Genomic DNA, 23,080 nt, shown 5'->3' with positions numbered 1-23,080 from the left:
GTCTAGGCTGACATTCCAATGCAGTGCTGGGAGTGTGCTGCATTATTGGGAGTCCCCCCCTTTGGATGAGACATTAAACCGAGGCCCCTTCTACCTGTTCAGATGGATGTTAAGGATGCCGTGGCACTATTCAAAAACAGAAGGAAGTTTCTCCTGTTGTTTTGGTCAACAATCCCCCAAATAAAATTCAGTCACTGAATTTTAGGCTGTTTGTAGGACATTGCTGTGTGCAAATTGGCTGCCATGATTCCCAACAAAGCACGTACTTATTTGCAGTATATCTTGTGAAACACCTGACGATACCCTCCTGACGTGACAGAGTCTATAACAAATGTAAAAATTGCTATTTTATTTTTCCCTTCCCACCTCCACTAAAGCAGGAATTTGCTGCAGAAGAATGAGTGGCATAAAAGGGAACACTAGTTAATTGAAATTAACTGTTCAGCCAGAACTGGGGATAGCGTAACTGACCAAAGTTATGTACATCCATAATTAAACATTGCAATGAGCTATTGGCTTCTCCTGTTGCACCAGTATAATAATCCATGCTAAATAAAAATGTATTGGGCTGGGGTTCCTCGGGGCTTGCTTTGACAATGTTGCATCTCTTACCCATCAGACTGCACGAGATTGAACTCCTTGAAGCAAGTCTCCGATATAATTCTGGCAGTATGTTAAATGGTCAGTGAGGAGTGAAACAGCTAAATCTAATGTGACTCAGCCTAGACGCTAACCTGCAGGAACTCTACTTTAGGAATTGATTGCTTTAGAGCAGATTCAGTGTGGTGCTCCTTTAAGGTTAATGTAAGGGGTCTCCAGTTGCATCTTGTCTTTTTTATACCTTTTTATACCAAGTCCTATCTTTTTTATACCAAGTCCTATCTCGTCGTACCTTTAGCCTGAAAATGAAAGTGCTTTCAATAAGGATTTTATTCTTTATTTATATCATATCTTGTGTTAATCCTCCACCCAATGAAGGAAGATGAGTGGGGGAACATCATTTTTTTTTGGAGTTGAAGTACAGGTTAGTCATGATCTAATAGAATGGTGGAACAGGCTCGAGGGGCTGAATGGGCTACTCCTGTTTCTATATATATATCTGGTGTGCCCAGATTCCGAAGGAAGCTTTGAAGATTAGTGCACATCTTGAATCAGTAGATAAGTGACATGTCAATGGATATGATGCATGACATAATAACCCTTGTATTTGGTGCAACAACTTTCACATCTGTGGGTTGTCATACTTCTCGTTTCAAATAGTTGCCTTGAGATCTCTAACAGGCAGATGGGACCTCCGACAATAGTCGAGAGTAACACTCCAATGCAGCACTAGGTGTAGTGCTGCATTGGAGTGTTACCCTAGACTATGTGATACCTATTTGTTCAAAAGATAGAATACATTAGTTTCCTGACGTGGGAACTGACATTTTGATAGTTCATGTCAAAACTGGGTTAATGAGTAAAGGCCTTTGAGAAAATAAGTACATTTTAGCAGGGGCTGAATTTGCAGACCTGTGCACAGAACACTAATGAAGCTCCTTTCCAGTTAATCGAGCTTTCCTGGCAGCTGTAACCTGTGACTCTTTCCTCAACACACTGGGATTCCCAATTTTTTTGATGAGCTGTGTTTTTACACTTGGTTCATTATTAAACCTGTATACCTTGGGACGTCCTTCCGACGTGAAAACCGCTGTACAAGTGCTATTTTGTATTGGACAACTTGCATTCCAAACATCAGAGGACAATGAACCAATACGCAAATAGGACTTTTTTTTAAGAACTCTTCACCATGCATTGCGCTTACCAGATTTATAAACGCTGGAATGTGAAATAGCATCAACAGCTGCATTTTCTGCTACTTCTTTTTGCCTAACATTTTTAAATTTGCTTAAGCATTCTAGTTGTGACTTTTTTTTACATATAAAGCTAATTTCAAAGGAGGCAATGTAGACTTCACAAGATACTGATTGGTCGTTAGGTTATAAGGTTTGGGTTTCTAATTTGCTAAACAGTAAACCTCACATAGGTCATATCAGTTAGGTTTAATACATAGATGCATTTAATATGACTTATGCAAAATATGAGTTATGTAAAACTTCCATACGTTAAAGGAAATCTAACTGGACTTGTGCAGTTGTACGACTTAAGCAATTATATGATTTAGATAGATCAGACTTATGCATGTTTTACTGTATTATATCTAGATGCAATATTTTGGTATCTAGATATATCCCTCACCCCAAGCTGAGGGAAGTTGAGAACAATTAGAGTTCCCAATACCACCCCAGCTGGGAGTTGATTTAACACCTGTTGATTTAACACAGATTAAGTTTGAAACCTTCCTGAACTATATGGTTCCACAACCACATCCCACTGAGGCATCGCAAGTGCAGTCCATGATGAGTTGCCAGCAGCTATTCTTATCTTATGCAGCCTTTCAAAGTTCTCAAATATAGGAATGACACAATTCTGAAGACGTATTTCAAATGCCACCAGTGTAGCTTGATGCAAAACAGATAAACAGTGATGACCTATACTCTTCTTTATGAATTAATAACATTTTAACAACTTCTCTATTAGAAAGCAGAGGATGACGACTTGGTTCTGACGCCAGATGGTACCAGGGAGTTCCTCACGTTTGAAATTCCCCTGAATGACACTGGATCTGCAGGCCTTGGTGTCAGCGTCAAAGGTAATAGGTCAAAGGAGAACCATGCTGATCTCGGCATATTTGTGAAGTCCATCATCAATGGAGGAGCAGCATCCAAGGTGAGTGCACTTAGAACCTACTAAGTGTTACTGGCATTAAGCACAAAAATACATTTGTCTATTAGAAGCTCTGTAAGTCAAGACAATCATTGGATGGTGTAATATAATATATGATGTAATATATTAAATTATATGTTAAATATAATATTGAATTATATTCTTTGTTCATTTGGGGGGAAATGGCCCGAATTAAGAAATGCACCATATCAATTGGAAAAATGCTGTAGATGGAGAACAAATGGTTGTTGAAAACTCCTTGGAATGCATTTACCCTGCATATTATTTAAAAAGGAGAAGATCACACACACACGTATGTGTGCATACATGCACCCACACTCTGTGGGGAGTTGACCCCCTATTCAAAAGGTCATTGTTGCAAGTCTCAGTCGTCTCTTACTGAAACTTGTCAGCTCACAGCTTGGGGCTTCGTGCTTTTTTTGGGGGGGTGGGGGGGGGGGGGGGCGGGGGGAAGGGGTTTGTGGTTTAGATGTAGCTTCTCAGTAATTATCCCATCTTCTGGTGATCATTTCTTGTTACCTCCCCCTAATAAAAACAGCAATTTAGTTTCAGGACATATTCTTACTTGGATCATGCCTGCTGTGAGCTGATCACCTAAGTATTTCTGGTGACCTCTCGACTATTGCTATCATTGTGGTTGCAGAATAATGTGTGATGGTAACTGGCCGACGAGGAAGAAAAGAAGATAAATCTGCAAGGATTATTTGAGTTTTTGTCAAATTCGGTAGCCTTCATCAGGAAGGTTAAATAACTCCTTGCAGAACCAAGAATGTGATACCACTAATAACACTATAAATATAACATTTCAGCTTTTATTTTGTCTGGCAGTGACCCCAGATCATTATCAGACCCTTTCTATACATCATCTAATTCTCTGTATACACTTGAAAGCTAGCCTAGGCAAATATGATTTAAAATACACACAGGCAGCAGAGATATGTTGTATAGAACTTGCCATTTATCTTGGTGATTTCATTCGTGGGTCTATTTACAAAATTTTCTTAGGGATATTCAGTCTAGAATTTAGAAGCNAAAAAAGGTTTATCTCAAGGTAAACATTGGGTATGTATAAATGTTCTGTATGAGTTTTATTATCTCATGCTGAACAAAGCGGGCGGTGATTTAAGCGTTAGTTTGACAAAAAGGTATTATCCTGTCTCCATTTCAGGACGGTAGGCTAAATATGAACGACCAGCTTATAGCAGTGAACAGTGAATCATTGCTGGGGAAGACGAACCAGGATGCCATGGAGACGCTCCGGAGGTCCATGTCCACAGAGGGAAATAAAAGGGGGATGATACAGCTGATTGTTGCCAGGAGGATTGCAAAACGCAATGAGGTAATGATTAGCACTGGACCCAATAGAGAGTGAGATGAATGAAGTGCACACTCACAATATGAAACAGAACCCAGTATAGGCAGCTATTTACCTCCTAAGAAGCTTTTTCCTTTTGGAACCCATGAGCAATGTTGTGACTGTTACTATTTATATTGTATAAATTGACGATGTTGTGACTGTTAAAAGTAATATCTAGAGTTTAATATGAAGAGTGAAATACAAAGAGTGAAACACTGAGCAAACATTGATCGAGAAGCACAGAATTCACTCTGCATTATTACAAAATCCAATTTCAAAGACACAACCATTTAACCCAGTTTTATATTTATTGCAGATACTAAGATATTCTCAAGGGTAGGTCAAGCAGAAATTCAGTCTCCTAGGAATTGGAACAATTCTTAATTTCTGCCTTTTTTAAATAAGGTGCTTCAAGAACCAGTTAAGGAGTCAGCAGGAATAAAGAACCTAACTAGAGTAGACAATAAACCCATTGAATTTCAGATACCGCCTCAAGCCACAAACACTGTGGACAGATTGTCTGACATGTTTAAACTTCGATTTTTCTTTTAAACACCATGTTTCAGAATTTGTTTTCTACTTTAACGGGAAGTATATTCAAATCCAGACCTTAGTGTTCTAATGCAGGTAATAATCCACTTATTTCACCATCAGCCCTGTTCCCATGTTTTATGCCTTAGAAGCAATGGTTGGTTAGAGGCAGTCTAGACATTGTGTCCAGAGCTGCTTCTAATGTTGAGGTCATGAAAGAGAACAAGAAACTACAAGCAGCACTGCTCTTCATGGTGTTACTACTGCGCTCTTGTCAACCTGCATCTAATATTTTCCAGAATTAGACAAACGGGATACATCCCTTTGGGGAAGAGTGCGCATTTCATTCCATACCTGGAAAATTTCAGATTGACGCTTGAATAGAATAACCTCTCATTTTAAAAGCATGGAGTGCGTTGCTTTCAGTTGGAGGAACATTGTGTTTGAAATATGTTCCCCATTACAGTGAAACCTGCTTGATATAATAATAATCCTTGCAATTAATATAGCATTTTTCACGTCCTCTAGACGTCTCAAAACGCTTCACAGAATATACTGTAAAGTCAATTGACCGCACACTTGTGGGCGAAACGCTTTAGCTGGATGGTAGATGCCTGAAAGGGTGGTGGAAGGTGATTTGATAACTACTTTTAAGAGAGAAGTACATAATTATTTGGGGAGAACAAGTTTGCAGGGCTATGGGGAGAGTGGGGGGGCGGGGGGAGTGGGATTGAATTGGATAGCTCCCTTCAAAGTGCTGGCACAGACACGATAGGCCGAATGGCCTCCTTCTGTGCTATATAATTCTATGATTCTATGCTGGTTAACTCCGGACGCTGGGTAAATTGGACAAAACTCCCTGCCCCAATACATCCGGCTGAAGCAGATTCCACTATTTGTTGTGTGTCTCGTCCTACAGTGAAGCCCCACTTACTGCAGGGAAGTCACTTGCCTTCCTGGCCAGGCTTTAGGAAAGTGTTATGCACCATGTGTTAATGAAGCATCGGGCAAGAAGCTCCAGTTTTCCAAGTTTTCTTTTTAATATTAAAGAGATGGTCACACGGTGGTGCATTGATAACAATAAAAATAAAAAAAATCCGCAATAGGTGCTTGACTGACCAAAAATATTTAAGGCACCATTTTCTGGTGAGGGGAGGAAAATCGATTCACATTACCTGCATTTACGCTCCGGTGGTGTAAATCAATGGTCAGACTGTTTGCCCTCACTCTCCAAAGCTTGGCTCCAATTCACACTACACTTTTGATTGCTTGTATAAATAGGCTTACCACTGTGTACGCACACTTTAGGGTAAAGATGTTTTTTTGAGTTACTGCATGTTGCTAAACTATCCTTTGAACTACAGACTCCTATGTGCTTGTGCTGCTGCAGCACTGCAATTAAACTGTTGCCTCTTTGAACTAAATCTACACAGTGTTGTGTCAATTGGTGGCAGCCCTGTGCTGTGGACTCCTTACTTGTAATGGTAGCTGCAAAACCTCCGCTGTGACCTATTAATTGGTTGTGAGGACTGACATTCATTGGCTTCCATTGAGACTGGTGTTTTATCCAGCTGTGCCACCTTAGACCCATCGCATCCATTTCACGAGTCACTGACATGGGGAAATAAAATAGCGTACCTCAGTGATGCACTGGCTTGCAATGGTTTGTCAATGCCATCATATTTGTAAAGCCTTATGGTTACATTTATAAAAAAGTTGATCCAATGTGCATTTCATTTTTGTGTTGTTTCTTGTTGTCAGCAGCAGCTCCTCAATTTCCTGTTTTTTTTGGGTGGGAACAGCAGACCCTGTAGTTAACAACTCTGTTCTGTGTGCCAAAGCATTGCCACAGTCTTAACATGGCAGTGCCAAATAATAGTGAAAAACCACCACCACCACCAACTTGCATTTATATAGCTCCCCTCACTCAGGGTAGCGTCCCAGAGCGCTTACCAACCCTACTGTCCTTTTAATTTCAATCCTTCTGCCTCTTTTATCTTTCAATCCCACTTTAAGATTTACCTCTTTGGCTGTGCCTACAATTACCTCTGCCAACTCCGCTGCTCTGCAGCGTTCCAAGACGCTATCCTGCGTGAATGGCGATGTATAAATGCAAGTTGTTGTTAATTTGAGTTTTATACTTCTGGCTGAGCATCTTGTGCCAGTGAAGATTAAGTTCAGCCCCCTGCATTAGGTATTTATATGGATATGTCAGCTACAACTAGCAGAGCACTGACAGGAGGGCAGCTCAAATGAAGCTTGCCAGATTAAAGGAAATTAGTTGATTCTGTTAGCTTTATCAAAGATGGTCGGCAGGATCATTGTTCATTGATTTTTGTGTGAGGGATTTATCAATCGGTCTGGCTAGTAAGTTATGTTTTATGAGTATTGATGGAGACGCAAGGGAGGCAGCTGCATTTTTCTCTATAAAGAGCGTTCATTTGGAGTTATAATGATTGACATGATGTGACCTTTAAATTCAATATGTTTGATGACTGACTATTATATTTCCCCAGAAAAAGTATTGTCTGTGATTTTTTTTCATCGTAAGCGACATTAATTAACAGTGTGTTTTGGATTTAGTAACTCCCAAGATTTTTTTCCTATCGCAAAACAAAGCTGGAAAGCAAATTGTCTCTAAATTTTGCAGACAAAAGATAAAGCGACAAAGAGCTGAATGGTCCCCACACAATCTAGCTATGGTAGTTTGAGTTTGCGGAAATGAATATACTTTATTCATTTCCAAGGGAAATGCCGTTAAGAGCCCTTAATTGAAGCATTAAAAAAAGAAATGTTTTTCATTGCATCCTATTTACATTGAATATTTACTGTCTTTTTTAAAAAAAAGCTTTTTTTGAAAGATTAACTCAGTTCTCGTCTTCATTGATTGATGAATGCAAATTTTTATTGAATCCCAATGGGCGAAGGAGAAAAAAATAATGTGGGTGTTTCACTGAAGCTGTTTTTTTCGTATAATATTTAAAATTCTGCTTAAATCAGAATAGCTTACACCAGGGGAATGCTTAAGTTAATTGTCGAAACAAGGTTTGGGGTTTAAAAAAAAGTGGCCACGTCTTAATTGTGATTAAATCTAATAATACAATTTCTGGGTTACAGTTTTAAACCTTGCATGGTTTAATTCTGCTGTTGCAACGTTTATTTTATTCCTGTGGTTCTTGGTACCTCTAATTCTAATTGTATTGACCCTTATCCGCAGTAAATCGCAGTGGAGATACATGAGGTCAGTTCACAGTTTGGGAGTTCATTAACTCCTCTTTTCGATTAAGATGCACGCTGGTTAGCAACATATATATAAAAAAATATTTTTTTGCAGACACGTGACCTCCCAGACATCTGTCTCGTATGGTTGGAACGTGGTGAGAATTTTCTTACCCCCTTGAGTCTTCATGGCATTCAGCCAACTTCCAAATGTCAGCCAGAATTAATCCAGTGTGTTGACTTCAAAGCCTTTGTCATGAAGGCTCAGTTCAGTTTGCTCTTGGCCTGTTCTGTTTGAAAGCCGAGACACTAACTCCAATATAGAACAACTACTTAAGATATTTTATTACAGAAACAATTTAATTAGTATTGGAATACAATTTAATATTTTTTTGAGAAAATTGCAGATGGGTTCTTTTTTAATTTTTGATCAAAAAAAATCTAAAATAAGAAGGAAGATATTTGGCTCAAAATCAAGAATTTGGATTTTCGAACGACAGTGTCAAAGTGAATGATTCATTGAACTTCAAACAATTCCATTTGCAAATGTTAAAATGGAACTTCAGTGACTGTTCTGGGCAACTGGCATGTCATTCAACTTTCTGTGTCTGAACGTGTAAATGGGTTTCTCTTCACACTTTTATGTGAAACCGCACAATTGTTGCTAATGAAAAATCCTAGGCTGCTATGAACAATATTTGATCTTATTATGGTTCTGTCATTTCAGGAGATGTTGTTTTCCTGAACTTTTAATTTTCACAGTAATTTTTTCACTCTGTATAATTTCACCTTCAGTTTGACCATTTCTTGTCAACTTCTGAATGTGTTTCTCTTCCCATTTTGATCCAAACATATGCTCCATTCATTAATAATAATAATAATCCTTGCATTTGATACAATGCCTTCAGTCTCCAAGTGCTTCAAAAGATTTATCATAAAATGTAGTGATTGTAATTTTTTTAAAAAAAGCATATTAAAAGACGTATCAGCAATTAAATCAAAAAAAATTCTTGGAATTTTTGGTATTGTCTAAGCCTGTTTCAGTTGGTAACACTGATCTCTGAGTCAGAAGGTTGTACGTTCAAGCCCCACTTTGCTGACATTCCATTGCCATCATTTGGATAAGGTGTTAAACCAAGGTTCAGGTGGATATTAAAGATCCCATGGCATCAAAAAAAGCGCTATATCAAATGCAAGGATTACCTTTCAGAAAGAGAAGGGGGTTTCTCATGGTGTCCTAGCCAACAATCCCCCAGATAAAATTTGTTATTTACTTCATTGCTATTTATTCAACATTGCTGTGTACAAATCAACTGCTTTTTTGCCTACAAAATGCAATCGCTACTCTTCACAGTTCCGCTATTTTAAGTGCAAGGATTATTATTTTATAAGATATGCTCCTGTTTTCAATGCACTAAGTTTAGATCTTGTTTATGATGTGTTGGGGATTGCCATTGTAGCCTTGAAAGTAACGTAGAATATTATTACACTGCACTTAATCAGATTATTTTGTGGAAGAAGACAACAGTGTAAGCGCATCACAGAATGTGTGAAGCTGTAATTATTTCAGTAATAGTTAAGGATTGTCGATTACCATATTTCCTCTCTCTCCTGTTGTAGCTGGGGAGTTGGGGTTGGGTCATGGCTGCCTCTCCAATACCTCACTGGTGAGGCAGCATTTTTAAGTGCATTTTTGTACTAGGTAGCAAGGTTTGGTAGAGAGGTTTAAGAGTGAAAGGATCATGCACGTAGCGAATAGGAGTCGGGAAAGAGGGGGTTATCCTGGCTTAAGTTTTACTTAATTTAAGTTAAGTTGGTCAATGAGACCAGTTGTTTTACTCCAGCCATCACTGACTGGGCTGGGTTCAGCTCACTCGTTTTTTTGACCAAATGCAAATCTCATCAAACTGGCAATTCTTTTTAACTTGGGCCATGGGAGAGCCATTCCCCTGGGCTTGTGACCTCAGTAAATTCAATGGGATTTATTGGACCTTTATCAATGTGAAGATATTTTTTTTCATCAGGCACTGGAAACCTTCCACTTAAACAGGTTTGTTAAATTTTGGGGGGTTTATCTCGGTTGCCCAGTCTCACTCTGTTTGCCTGCTTCCACACAGGCATAATACCAAATTCTGTACTTGTTACATTGAAAAAATAGTCACTTTTCCTGGTAAAAAGGTCACATAAGAACTGCGTGCAATTGAACATGGAAGGATTGTCAAATGTACAATGCTGCAAGATGCAATACTGATTGTCTTACTGCACAGTCAGAATGTTTAATGAAGTTCAAGTCACTTAAGGTGTTATTTGTTCACATGGAGAGTGAACCATGGTACTGTTGACAAGGTGTGGTACAGTTATTTTCTTGTGCCTGACTTGCTGACTTGTAATGTTGGAAGGAGGGTGCCATCACACAATGTGTGATTTAAAATGAGATTTATGTTTTTCTCATCTTTTCTTTCCCCCTGCACCCCCTCCCCTCTCCCACCCCAGCCACGTTCTCTATTCCCCAAACATTACTTACAAGGAAAGTTATAATGATGATGATAACAATAATCCTTGCATTTGATATAATAATAATAATAGCGACTTATTGCCTTGTCAAGATGTTTCAAAGCACTTCATAGGATTTTACTGTGAAGTATAGTGACTGTGAATTTGTAGGCGAATACATATGCCTAACCGAGCAGGTGCGCAGGTCATGACTCTAGGGGGAGAGAGTGCCCCATACCAGACAAATTTAAACCTCTTCATTGGTTTCGCTACACCCTATGATTATAAGCTACACTGAGCTACAGGACTCCACGAGTGGTTAGACCTGGGTTCGATTCCCAGCAGGGTGAAATGTTGAGCAAGTTTCCTTACTTTACTCCACATGCCTCTGTTTACCTAGCAGCAAGTAGGAACCCGGTTGTTATTCAATTGGTGGATTGGTTTCCAGGGGTAATAATTCCTTCAAAAAATAAAATAAATAATAAATAATAACTTCAATCCACTATTGTTTGTGGGACGCTGCTGTGCCCAATTGGCTGCCGCGTTTCGCCCACAAAATATACAGTCAATTCACTTCACAGTATATTCTGTGAAGAGCTTTGAGACGTCTTGATGACGTGATAAGGCGCTATATCAAATGCAAGGATTATTATTGGAACTTCCTTCACCTTTACTAACCCAGCCATTTCCTTCGCGCATCGACACTGGCCTACTTCACCTCCCGTGCTCTATCTAAGAATTTAGCCACTTGGGCTCAGGCTCTGGAACTCCATTCCCAAGTCCCTCCAACTTGTCCCCTTTTATTATGGCTTGCTTCAAAATGTAGTTGTATGCTGCAGCTTCTACTTATCTTTCCCCTCTGTACCCCTCCCCCCCACTCAGTTCTGGTGCTCAGCCAGAATTGTTAAGTGTTTTGGGACATCCTCCTGTAGTGAAAGCTCTATATAAGTATAAATGTTATTATATGATAAATAGAAACTGTGGAAATTCTTAGTAGTTTACTTTAGAGACTCTTAAACATTATGCTGTGTTCCTGCACTTACCAGGCACATCGATACCCCAAAGAAAGCTGGTTAGTTTTTAATGCTAATAAAGAGCAGGTTGTGCAATTGAATTTTTAATAACATTAAAACGTCCCTAAATCACTATTAAGTGGTGGGTGGATGATTTGCACTGGAGGCATGAATTATATCCTATTGAGAGCAGCTCCTCGGGATATAAATTCAAATCACAGAAGGGCGTGAAGGGCGCTATATAAATGCAAGTTGTTGTTGTAGTCTCAGCAACCAGGCCTGAACACTATCTGCTCACCTCAAACCTGATTTATACAAGGGTTTTTGGTTCAGTTGGATTATTTCGCTGAATCTAGATAAACAAGAACAGTTTGCATTTATTTAGTGTCCCTCATGCAGGATAGAGTCTTGGAGCATTGCACATTGGCGGGATGGTAAATCAGGACAGGGAGGAAGGGAGGTGACGATGGGCTTGGTTAAAGATCTAGGTCTTTAAGGAGGGATTCAAATATAAAAAGGGGTTGAGGCAGAGGGATTGAAGCAGGGAGTTCCAGAGATTAGGATCGTAGTGGCTGAAATTAAAAAAATTTAAAGTTTAATTTGGAGAAACTCGATAGCATTGATTTCTTCAAAAAGATCTAGAATTTGGATGTACGTGTTGGCTGCAAACTTTAGATCCCAAAAATACCATTGTATTGAATACTATCCAGCTTGAGCAACTTCCTACCCAAACTGCCCCACCCACCACCATATACAGGAAATTAGTTCAAATGAACTATAGTATTTCCATTCTATGTGATAGGAACGGATAAGTAATGTACATCTGAATGCGTTCACCTTTGTTTATTGGCATTCAACATAGATGGCCGTTCCTCTTGGTCGCCAACAATGCCTCCTGGGTATGGTTGTGTTGGCAGTTTATTATTTGGTAACAATATTGTACTCTTAACGTCCAAGAGCCTGTAGAAATCTGAACCATTCCAGGCACAGGAAGGAGCCAATGTTTATTTCCTCCTGCTGTGCTTCCTGTATCCTCTCCTGGGTACCCTGTGATTGATTACTTTGCTGCCCGTGGAAGCAGAACCAGGTCCCCAAATTTTTCAGATGGTCTGGTTACAGCTGGAGCATGACGCTGGGACTTTTCATTGGGATCATCTCGAGCAGTATTATAAGCACCACGTGGGTGGTCCTTTTCAAGCTCAGCCTGGACTAGGGCAACCTTGTGCTTTCTTCTGTGTTTCTATCTCAGAGAAGTTCAACGTATGGCAAACTCATATACTGTGTTGCCATAGGTCAATAAATGAGTTACGCCTTAGCCCTGGGACCCATTTGTAGGTAGATGAATGCAAAATAAGGGAACAAGAGATGGCTGGTGCAACACTATTTTTCCCCACTGTTTGCAAGGTGTCAGGATCAAGCATTCCAAGTCTTTGCTGTTTTGCTCCCAGAGGCAGAAAAAAGCCCCTGTCTTGCCCCAAGAACATACTAAACTCTATCATCAAAAGCAAATCCCCTGCATCCAAACTCTAAAATTTTAGTGGTTGCTGCTTTTCATTGTTGTTGGCATCAGTATTTTCAGGCTGTGTGGGTAGACCCTGCTTTGGTGTAAAGGAGAGAGTACGCATTGCATTTCAGACCCATCAAAGTGTAGGTGCTAGGCATATTTCTGTCTGGTTTCGATACTCTTAATCATGGTGATAGGTTTCCACAAGTGTCCGACCAAAAATAAACTCAATGCCCTAAAAGGCTGAGTTCTGAGCTAGGCAAGTGCTATTGTATGCTATTGCATGGCTGTGATTTTTTCCTCAATATTTGCTATTGTATTGTATCTTGTATGGCATTGCTTAGACTTTGAATCGGGGAGATATTTCACAACAAAGCTATCAGGGACATAATGCATATGCTGAAATCTGATTTAAATCTGTTGCAGGTGGCTTACTACTTCATTTAAAGAATAGGATGTAACTTGTGGGATTCTAATTGGAATTTCTTAACAAGGAATTTGAATCACTTGAATGGATCTTGCTGTATTGCCCGGCTCCGGCACTGTCTCACATCGCAGGTCGTCGGAACCCTCAAACACGCATTCATAAAATCCAGGCTTGCCTATGCAAACAACTTGCTTGTCGACCTCCTCAACTCTTCCATAGGCTGCAGTTCATCCAGAACTCTGCAGCCTGTGTCAATTCCTGCACCAGGCTCCGTGACCCTATTACCCCCATCCTCGCCCGACTACTGGCTTCCCATCACACAGAGGATACAATTCAAGATCCTGGTCCTCACCTTCAAACCCCTCCATGGCCTTGCTCCCCCCTAACTTTGCGACCTCCTTAACCCCGTACAATCCTGCCCGCTCTCTCCGTTGAGCGAGCTCCAGCCTGCTTCATGTCCCCTGCCTCGCCCGACCCACCATTGGCGGGCAGGCCTTCTGCCACTGTGCCCCACCCTCTGGAATTCCATCCCGCAGTCTCTTTGCCTCGCCCGCCTCCACCCTTGCCTCCTTCAAGACCCATCTCAGGACCCTCCTCTTCAACCATGCTTTTGATCACCCTGCTTCCCCTCCTGCCCTCCACCCTTCCCAATTCCAACCCCCAGCTCAGGTTTGAAACACTAACTGTCCAGCGCCTTGGGACGTCCTCCCGACATGATACAAATGTAATTTTGTTCTTGTTAGGTAACCAGAAATATCCTCAGGAAATCCACTCCCAACACAATCTACCTCTGGAGCAACATTCCTGCAGGCTAACTGGAATACTAATGGGATTTCTTATTAAGGCATCTTAATAAGAAATCTTGCTTAATTAACCCTAGTATCTTTATTGCTCACCTTGATGGCATGAAAGTTAGCAACAAATCGATGATAATAATAATAATCCTTGTATTTCACATAGCACCTTATCACCTTGTTGAGACGTCTCAAAGCGCTTCACAGAATATTACTGGAAAGTGAATTGACTATTTTGTGTGAGAAATGCATAATATAATAATATAAAATAATAGATGTGTCCACAGAGAAACTAACATTGTGCGTTTGAGCTGAAGCAGCAAAATCAATGCTCTCCTCCTCGCCACCCCCACTGCTGGAAACAAATTTTTGAGAAGAAACAGAGCTCTCTAAATTGACGATGGTCATATTCTAGGCCAATTTATGATGGCTCAAGTTAAAATGTTCAGTCTGGTAGTTGCCAACGTAGTATTTTTATATTTGCCCCAATTCATATTGTATATTAGGCTGAATAATGTGTTGTTGGGAGCGGTAACAAACCTATTGTTCTGTCCTGTGGGATTTCCTATCAGGAAACGCAGAACGCAGTGCTTGATAGTATGAGCGAACAGTGTGTTGTTTACTCCATTCACATGAAGAGTTGAATGGAGAGTATCCTATTGGAAATAGTCGAGGTAGCTTGTTGATTATTATAAACAGATTGATTTAGCAGGAATATGACTGTCTGCATTGCTGCTTGGTTCGCCTACAAAATACAGTCGCTACACTTTACAGTCACCTACACTATCTTGTGAAGTGCTTTGAGATGTCCTCCTAACTGCGCTTTGTAAAAGACAAGGATTGTTGTTGTAAGCTTGATGGGCATGCGTCGATCACTGAGATTGAAGTCCAAAAGCAAGGCTCAAACACTGTTCACTTATTAAATCAGAACAAGCTAAGGGGAAAGTTGACAAGATTTCAACCCTGGGGAGGAAACAAAATCAGCTTGGGGGCGGAATACATTGCTCCCTTTGACGTCCATCTTGAACTAAGCGTCCACTTGGCCGATTAATAGACAATGGCTGCCTAACAATAATGCATACAATGGCTGCTTAATATAAACTCCGTGTTTTCTGATGTTTTGTAATTGAATATGTAATCGCATTTGACTTTGTGAATTTCAAAAACAAAAGAAGAAAAGGCAAATAAAATGGAGTGTTTAATGCCTCTATTCTGCCAGGAGTGTTGAAATCTGACATGGCACCATGGGAGGTATTGTATAAAGTGGTTTACAAAGTTAGTCATTAAGGAGAGCTGTCATTGCAGATTATTTTGAATCAGGGTGAGGAGTTCCAGTTCATTGGGTACCCAGCTGGGTGCAGGCATAGGGTGAGTGGTTATATCCCCCATGCTGATAAATAGCCCTTCAATGTGTTTTTTCCCCTTTTCCCCCAGCTTGAGACACCTGGGAGTCCCTCAGGGCCTGAGCTGCCTATTGATGCTGCAATGGACGATAGAGAGCGAAGGATTTCACATTCATTATACAGTGGAATTGAAGGACTGGATGACTCGCCCACCAGGAACATTGGACTCAATAGATTAATGGGTGAGTCAAGTTGCCATTTATACATTCCCTTGTTTAACATCTGTTGGAAGACTGTTGGTTCATCTTGGCTTCGTAGGCACTAAACTATGTCTGCTTCCTCTTCCTGTTGGGAGTATATTTCTTTTCAGAAGCCATTGCAAATCATTGTAAAGTTAATTCATTCACTTGCAAGACTAGAAAAATAAGCTCTCTGAATCCACAGTGAGAATTCATTTTAGCATCTCATTCAGATCCAGAACTGCGAGGATCCTGGTGACTTTTACCAGTTAATATTGTGATTAATAAAGGTTCAATACTTGCTGTGATTAATAAAGGTTTGCCATGGTGTTTCAAAATGCTCAGATTTGAGGTCAACTCCTGGGGTTTAAAGTCAGAATTTCAAAATAAAATTTCAAAATAATGAAAATTATGATAAAAAAATTATAAAAAATATGATAAAAAGTCCATCAAATTTATTCCACTTACCAGGTTAGTAGACGTCTGCCTACCAGTAAACAGTCACTACACTTTACAGTCATTAATGTGCTTTGAGACATCTCAACGACATGATAAGGTGCAATGTCAAATGCAAATTTTTTATTTTTATACTGTTCATCAAATATTGCTGGTATGAAGTAAATCTGGAGCAATATTCTCAGATACTCCCAAGGCAGCAGGACAAGAGGGTGCAAGTTTAGGATTATGAAGGGCAAGTTTAGGACTGACACCAGGAAGTCTTTCTTCCACCCTCAGTGGAAATAGCTTCTCCCTATTCACCCCATTAAAACTCCTCTTAATTGTAGTCAATTCTCTAGGAGATTATTGTCAGGTTTGCCAGGTATTAAGGATGGGGACCTGCAGGCAGACCGTGTCCAGCAAAAGATATCTCAGTTTCATCAACTGTATTAAGAAGTTGGTTCAGTAATGCAGGAACAGACACAAAGCTGGTTCTCTACTATCTCTTTAGGCAGACAGCATCCGTAACACTAACAAAGCTCAGCCTCCGGGGAAGCTTGACTGCAATTGCCTGTGTGAAGACTAGAGTTTAAAGTCCAACTTTTGGAGTGCTCCTATATGTAGTCAAACATCTCTACACCCCACATCAGTTCTCATTATTCTCTAGGATTTATTCTGGGCGGATATTTCACCATGCAGACAAAGCCAAGTGTATCAGATTGTTCGCATAAAGTCTGAATGCTGTAGTCAAAGGAACACTGTGTATGTGTGTGGGTGGGGGGGAGGAGATCTACAATAATGATGTTTAAAATGCTGCAGAACATGATTCAAAAATATAGAGTCCTGCAGGTAACTGAAGATGACGAGTACCGATCCGCTGGCATTGTGCTGTGATGTGCCTGACAGTGGATTGCTTCAGAGCGAGGTACCATGGGTGATTCGAAAATTGAGAATTCCTTTTCCTTTCTCACTGTTCTTCCTGCTAAAAGATATTGTCCAACTGCACAGTTCAAATCTCCTCCAAAACAGCTTCAAAACCCTCTCCTTTCCTCCCTAACTACCATCCCATCTCCAACCTGCCTTTCTTCTCCAAGGTATTGGAAAGAGTCAATGTTTCCCAGCTTTGCTCTACCTTTTCCCTACACTCCCTTTATGAACCCCCACAAAGACACCAATGATACCATTACCAATGCCAACTGTCTCCTCGCCGGACTTCCCATCCAGAATTCTACAGCCCATGTCCTCTCCCGCATTGGGCTCACCTGGCTTCACAAGCTCCCAATCCCTCAATGGACTGAGTTCAAGATCTTCAGTGGTCGGGCTTCAGTTCTCTGGAACTCCCATTATGGAGCCCCTTCACCTCGCCTCCCTCAAGGTCGATCTGAAGATTTTCCTCTCTGACCGTGCCTTCAGTCATCCTTCTTTTCCCTGCCCCCACCCCTCCTGATTCCAACTCCCAGCTCGGATGCGCAGCATTCCCTGGTTCAGAGCGCTTGGAGCCAATCTACTCCCAGGTCCTTGAGCATGAGTGGAATCCAAAGGAGTCTATTACGTGTTTCTCGTCCACTGAATTATTTTTGTCCCCTCTCCATTGATCTCACGCTTTCCACTTCAGATTTTGTGATAGGATGATTGGGATCGTGACTGTATCATGTGGGATCACAGTCATGATGAGCCAGTGCTCCAGCTGTAGAACCGTAGATATGCACGATATACTTAGAGGTCATTCGGCTCATTATTTTATTCCAGAATCTGCTCCCACAAGAAGCCATCCATTGTAATCCCAATTCCCTGCTCTTTCCTCATACCCTCTAATACAATTCCTTGCAGGTGCTATTCTCCAATTCTATGTTAAATTTTCAATATCATCTCTGCTCTAACAACAAGCCTTGGCCAATCATTCCGTCATTACCCTTACATCCCTCTGGGAGAAAAAAGTTCTTGTAAATGTCTCGCTTTGCTCCCCTAGTCACAATCTTGAGTGCTAATGTTCAGCTCACATTCATGTAGCTCTCTCTCTGTAGCTCCAAGTATTTGCATCTTCACAAGATAATACCTTTCTAAAAGTATCATGGATAGTGGCATTTAAATCCACTATACAATTTGTTTGTTCTTTTATTCTCTGTCTCAAAAACCTAGGAATTAAACTGACAGGATTTTCTCATCTAAAGTGATTTTTTTCCCCATTTCTTTCCACTCCCCCCCCACCCTTGCATTTCTCACAATGAAAGGTTACTTGAGACAGATGCTCAAAAAGTTTCTTTGTTGAATCTAGCAATTATGTTTGCTGCAACATTTTCTATGCATTGAAGTTTTGCGCAAGCTGTATAAAACCGACAGGTGTCTGAATTATTCTAGTGTACTACATTTTAACCACAATCAGACAATTTGCAATACAGCCACGAGTTTAGATTTTCCATATGGGATTATATTGTGGCATTCAAATTAAAATCATAGTCTTAACTCTTTAGATCCAGGTTTCAGTCCAATGTTCTCTCATCCAACTTCAGTGTCATACCCTTTGTTACACTTTGTGCAATATTATTTCCTCAGATCTATATGAGTAATGCTATCTGATTTAGTATGATTGTGGAAAGTATTGGAGGAACCTGGAATGAGATTAGTTTGGATCATTTTGATGAGAACTCTTTCACACTGTAGACAGCAAGGAGATTGTTATCTCTGATGCAAATTGTATAAACACATGCATAATATGTGTTCAGGCGAATCCATGTGAAAGTGCATGTGTACGGAGGGAATTACAAGTGGCTTTAATTATGTAATTAACCAATAATGAGGATTGGTTAATTGCATTTAAGATTACCTGTAATCCCTCTTTGTACACGTGTGTTTATACATGCTTTACACATGGCACATTATATGCCTGTGTTTACACATGCTTTAAAGAACTCACATAATACTGTTGGTCCTATTAATCTCAAGTGTCTGACTTGTGTTCAAATTGAGGTCCATTCACCTTGGATGCTTACAGCCTTTGAGTTAGATTTTGTCAGTTAATGACAAATGTCAGTGTTAATGTCAGTGTTAAGTCAGACACATCAGGGCTGGACTTTCTGTCCGATTTAAGAGGTGCCTGAGGTTAATCGAAATACGATTCTCGCCCTGCAGAGGAGTCCCACAGTATAAATTAAAATACTCTCACAGAATTCAGTGCAATATATTTACCTTTGCTTAGCTGCAAATTACAGCACAGAATTTTGCCACCCAGCAGAGGAGTGGGGTGGGGCTTCCTCCCTCCATTGCCATTCCCATTGGATGGAAAGGGGATCAGTTAGCCGTTGTGCTGAGGTGATTGACAACCTGCAGCAGCTTGTGAATGGATGGGCTTTCCAACATTTGCAAGTGGCTCAGCTGTCAATCAATCGTGATTTCCCTCCCTTGTTCTTCCCAGTTCCTCGACCCTCACTGATTGACAGCCCAACTCCAGTTGCTTGCGAATGGCTGGAGTTCTCTGTCAATCTTAATTGATACATCTGGGAACCCCTCGTGGCTGAATGGAGGCTCTGGACACCACAGAAGGCATGAGTGAGAACATTCAGTGGCGACCAGCCCATTTTGTCCAGAGTAACTGGATTTTCGTCTGAATTAGCAGGTATATTTAAAGCAGATAAGAATCCAGATGAATCGGGGCCAGGTGTATTATTTGATTTTCCCAATGTCTGTGTTTAACTGGCAAAAAAAAAGCTGATTCCACTGTATTTCATTACCAACCATTTTACTATCTGTCTAGTCCATATTTGCCATTTCTTGAGTGAATATCTTGTGAGTATTTTGCATTGTGGAATTTATTTCACTAATCTTCCTTTCCTCTCCAAGGTCCTGGAATGAGTTGTGGCTTCCCAGTTTCGCTCCTTCCTCTCCCGCTACTCACTTCACGAACCCCTCCAATCGGGTTTCTGTGCCACCCACAGCACAGAAACAGCCCTGGTCAAAGGGACAAATGACATTCTGTCCATATGCGACCAGGACTCCCTCTGTCTCCTCGTCCTCTTTCACCTCTCTGCTGCCTTCGACACCGTTGACCACTCTATCCTCATAGAAAAACAATAATAAAATTGGTGATTTTCAATCGAAGACTGTTTGTGGGACATTGCTGTGCGCAATTGGCTGCCGCGTTCGCCCACAAACATACAGTCAATTCACTTTACAGTGTGTTCTGTGAAGCGCTTTGGGACGTCCTCCCGACGTGAAAAGCGCTGTACCAAATGCAAGGATTATTATTATTATTATTATCCACTGCCTCTCCTCTCTCCTCAACCTCTGTCCTTGACTGGTTCACATCGTACCTCTCACACTGTCTCCACTTCATCTCCACAAATGTTTTTTCCTTTAGCTCCCGCACCGTCTTGTGCGGCATTCCTCAGGGCTCTGTCGTCGGTCCCCTCCTCTTCAATATCTATATGCTCTCTCTTGGTGACATCATCCTCAGACATGGGGTCAACTTCCACATGTATGCAGACGACACCCAAATGTACTTCTCTGCCTCCACCCTTGACTCCAGGACCTCTGCTGTCCTGACATCAAGTCCTGGATGAGAGCTAACTTTCTTCAGTTAAACGTCAACAAAACTGAGGCTCTCCTAATTGACTCCTGTCAGCGCCTTCACACCTCAGTCATTAACAGCATCACCATCCATGGATTGATACTCCACCTTACTAAGCCAGTCCAGAACCTTGGCATCTTGTTTGATCCTCAACTATCATTTCTAACCCATATCCGTGCCATGACCCGCTCTGCCTTCCCCCACCTTCGCAACATCACCTGACTCCGCCACTGTTTCACACTGCAGGCCGCCGAAACCCTCATATGTGTATTCCTTACAAAGAAGCTTGACTATGCGAACTCCTTGCTTGTCGACCCCCAACTTCTCCTTCCATAGGCTGCAGATCAATCAGAATTCTGCAGCCCGTGTCCTCTCCGTACCAGGTTCCGTAACCCTATCACAGACAGCAATGTCCCACAGACAGCTATGAAGTGAGTGACCAATTGTTATCTGGGGATTGTTGGTTAGGACACAGGAAGAAAATTGCATCTCTTTTCAAACAGTGCCATGAGATCTTTAACATTCACTTGAACAGGCAGACAGGACTTTGGTTTAACATTTCATTCAAGTTAGAGGCTTGAAAGTATATGGGGATAGGGCAGGACAGTTGGATTGAAAGTACGACTTGCTCTGAGAGCTGGTACAGACTCAATGGATCAAATGGCCTTGTACACTGTGAATTTCTATGATTCTATGACCCCAAATATTCCATTAGAGTGTCAGCCTAGACTATATGAGTTCAAAGTCACAACTTGGGGCTTTAACCCACAGCCTTCTAACAGATGAGTGCTACCAGCTGAGCCATGCTGAAACTGAGTTAGAGTTAATTTATTACCGAGAAGGAATTTGACGTGAAATTGAAAAACATGCTGAATTATCATGTTTGACATTCACTGACGTCTGGTAAATTTGCCTGTGTGTGTGTGTGTGAGGGAAAATTTAATTGCCTATATTCCATAAGCTAAAGCCAGCAGATATTGCCACTGATGTCCTTTTGACATTCGCTGTATTTGTGCAAGCGCTGTTTGGTACCATTTTAAAAAATGTAAGTATCTTGGAAGAATAATGTTAATCAACCAAATTTGAATTCATAATCCCTCAAGTAAAGAATCCTGTTCCCAAACAAAAGATTTTGATTGAGTATTTTTAAAGGACAAAGATAACATTGTACTGGTTCCAGTTATGTGATCTAAATAATTGCTAAATTATCAGGTGCCTCCTTCTGATGAAAAGGCAAATGAAATAGGAACTGAACAGAATCCTGTAGTTTTGTATTAAATTCCCAAGAGAAAAGGGTAATATAAGTCGAAAGAGCGGGATGAAAAGGCGATTATGATTGTAGTGAATGTGGAACGATTGCCGTAATATATGCAAGTGCAGTGCTAATTGCTTCAGCACACTAACCGAATACTGAATTGCTCGTCCACCCAGTTAATATTTTTATTCCTAGAATAAAGCCAACTTCATGTGTCAGCCTCGCTCAGTCAATAGTACTCTACCTCTGAATCAGTTCAAGCCCCATGTCTGTACTTCGAATTGATATAATTCAGATTGACGTTTTAGTGCTAGGAGTGTACTGGATTGTTGGAGGTACTGTGTTTCAAATGAAACTGAGGTTCAGGTAGATAGGCTAAATATCCCATGGCACGATTTGACAAGAGAAGGGAAATCTAACTTTTTTAACTTGAGTAAAGATTCCCGTATCATTTGCCTGTGCCTGCTGGATTATTAGGTGATGAGTGTATTTTAGGAGCCAAATAGCTCAGTTGGTTAAGTGTTAGACTGAGGATCAAATGTTTCTGAGTTTCAATCTACTTAGGGTCTGGCCCTTTTGAGGTTGATGATATTGAGTTATGAGGCATGTCTAAAACTATTCTGGTTTGGGGGTAGGGAGGAGGTCAATGGGATCGCTCTGATTTTCAAGGAGATATGTTTGACAAAACGATTTGTAGTAAACTAAGGTGTTTTTAATGTTTGACTAACAATGAGATTTGGAAATGTAGGCATTGTCCTCAACCCTGCAAGCGAAACCTCTAACACATAGGATAGTTCTAGTGGGACGAGTTATGTGGTAAAATGGACAATTATTATTATATTAAAAATCTTCAGTAACAAGATTTAGTTTTGTCAAACTAACTAGGCATAGAAACTTTTGATGTAGTTGATTCTTGTGTGAGAAGAAAGGATTGGGCAGAAAAGCCAGTATTTCCATAGTTTGAGCAAATATTTTTAATGACTATCTTCCAGCAACTGAAAAGATGGTGATGCATGCTGTGTGATTGCTGAATCGCTGCTCCAAGTTTAATTATTCTTTTATTTGTCTCCTGATTAATAGCAGGGCAACCAAGGCTTTTGACTGACAAGCCACAAA

The 23,080-nt window shown here is 40.6% G+C and overlaps 1 protein-coding gene across 1 annotated transcript in view; it reads left to right on the top strand.

The window, feature by feature from the left end:
- The window catches only part of LOC103185189 (partitioning defective 3 homolog), a 524,401-nt gene that overhangs the window by 326,310 nt on the left and 175,011 nt on the right, over positions 1-23,080 (top strand). The window contains exons 13-15 of the mRNA XM_042331877.1: positions 2,581-2,769; positions 3,956-4,126; positions 15,560-15,710. Coding sequence (XP_042187811.1) covers positions 2,581-2,769; positions 3,956-4,126; positions 15,560-15,710 — 511 coding nt within the window. The remainder of the gene's footprint in view (positions 1-2,580; positions 2,770-3,955; positions 4,127-15,559; positions 15,711-23,080) is intronic.

The sequence above is a fragment of the Callorhinchus milii genome, unplaced genomic scaffold (genome assembly GCF_018977255.1).
Source record: "Callorhinchus milii isolate IMCB2004 unplaced genomic scaffold, IMCB_Cmil_1.0 Scaffold2, whole genome shotgun sequence".
NCBI lineage: Eukaryota > Metazoa > Chordata > Chondrichthyes > Chimaeriformes > Callorhinchidae > Callorhinchus > Callorhinchus milii.
This window is presented reverse-complemented; position numbering and strand designations above follow the sequence as displayed.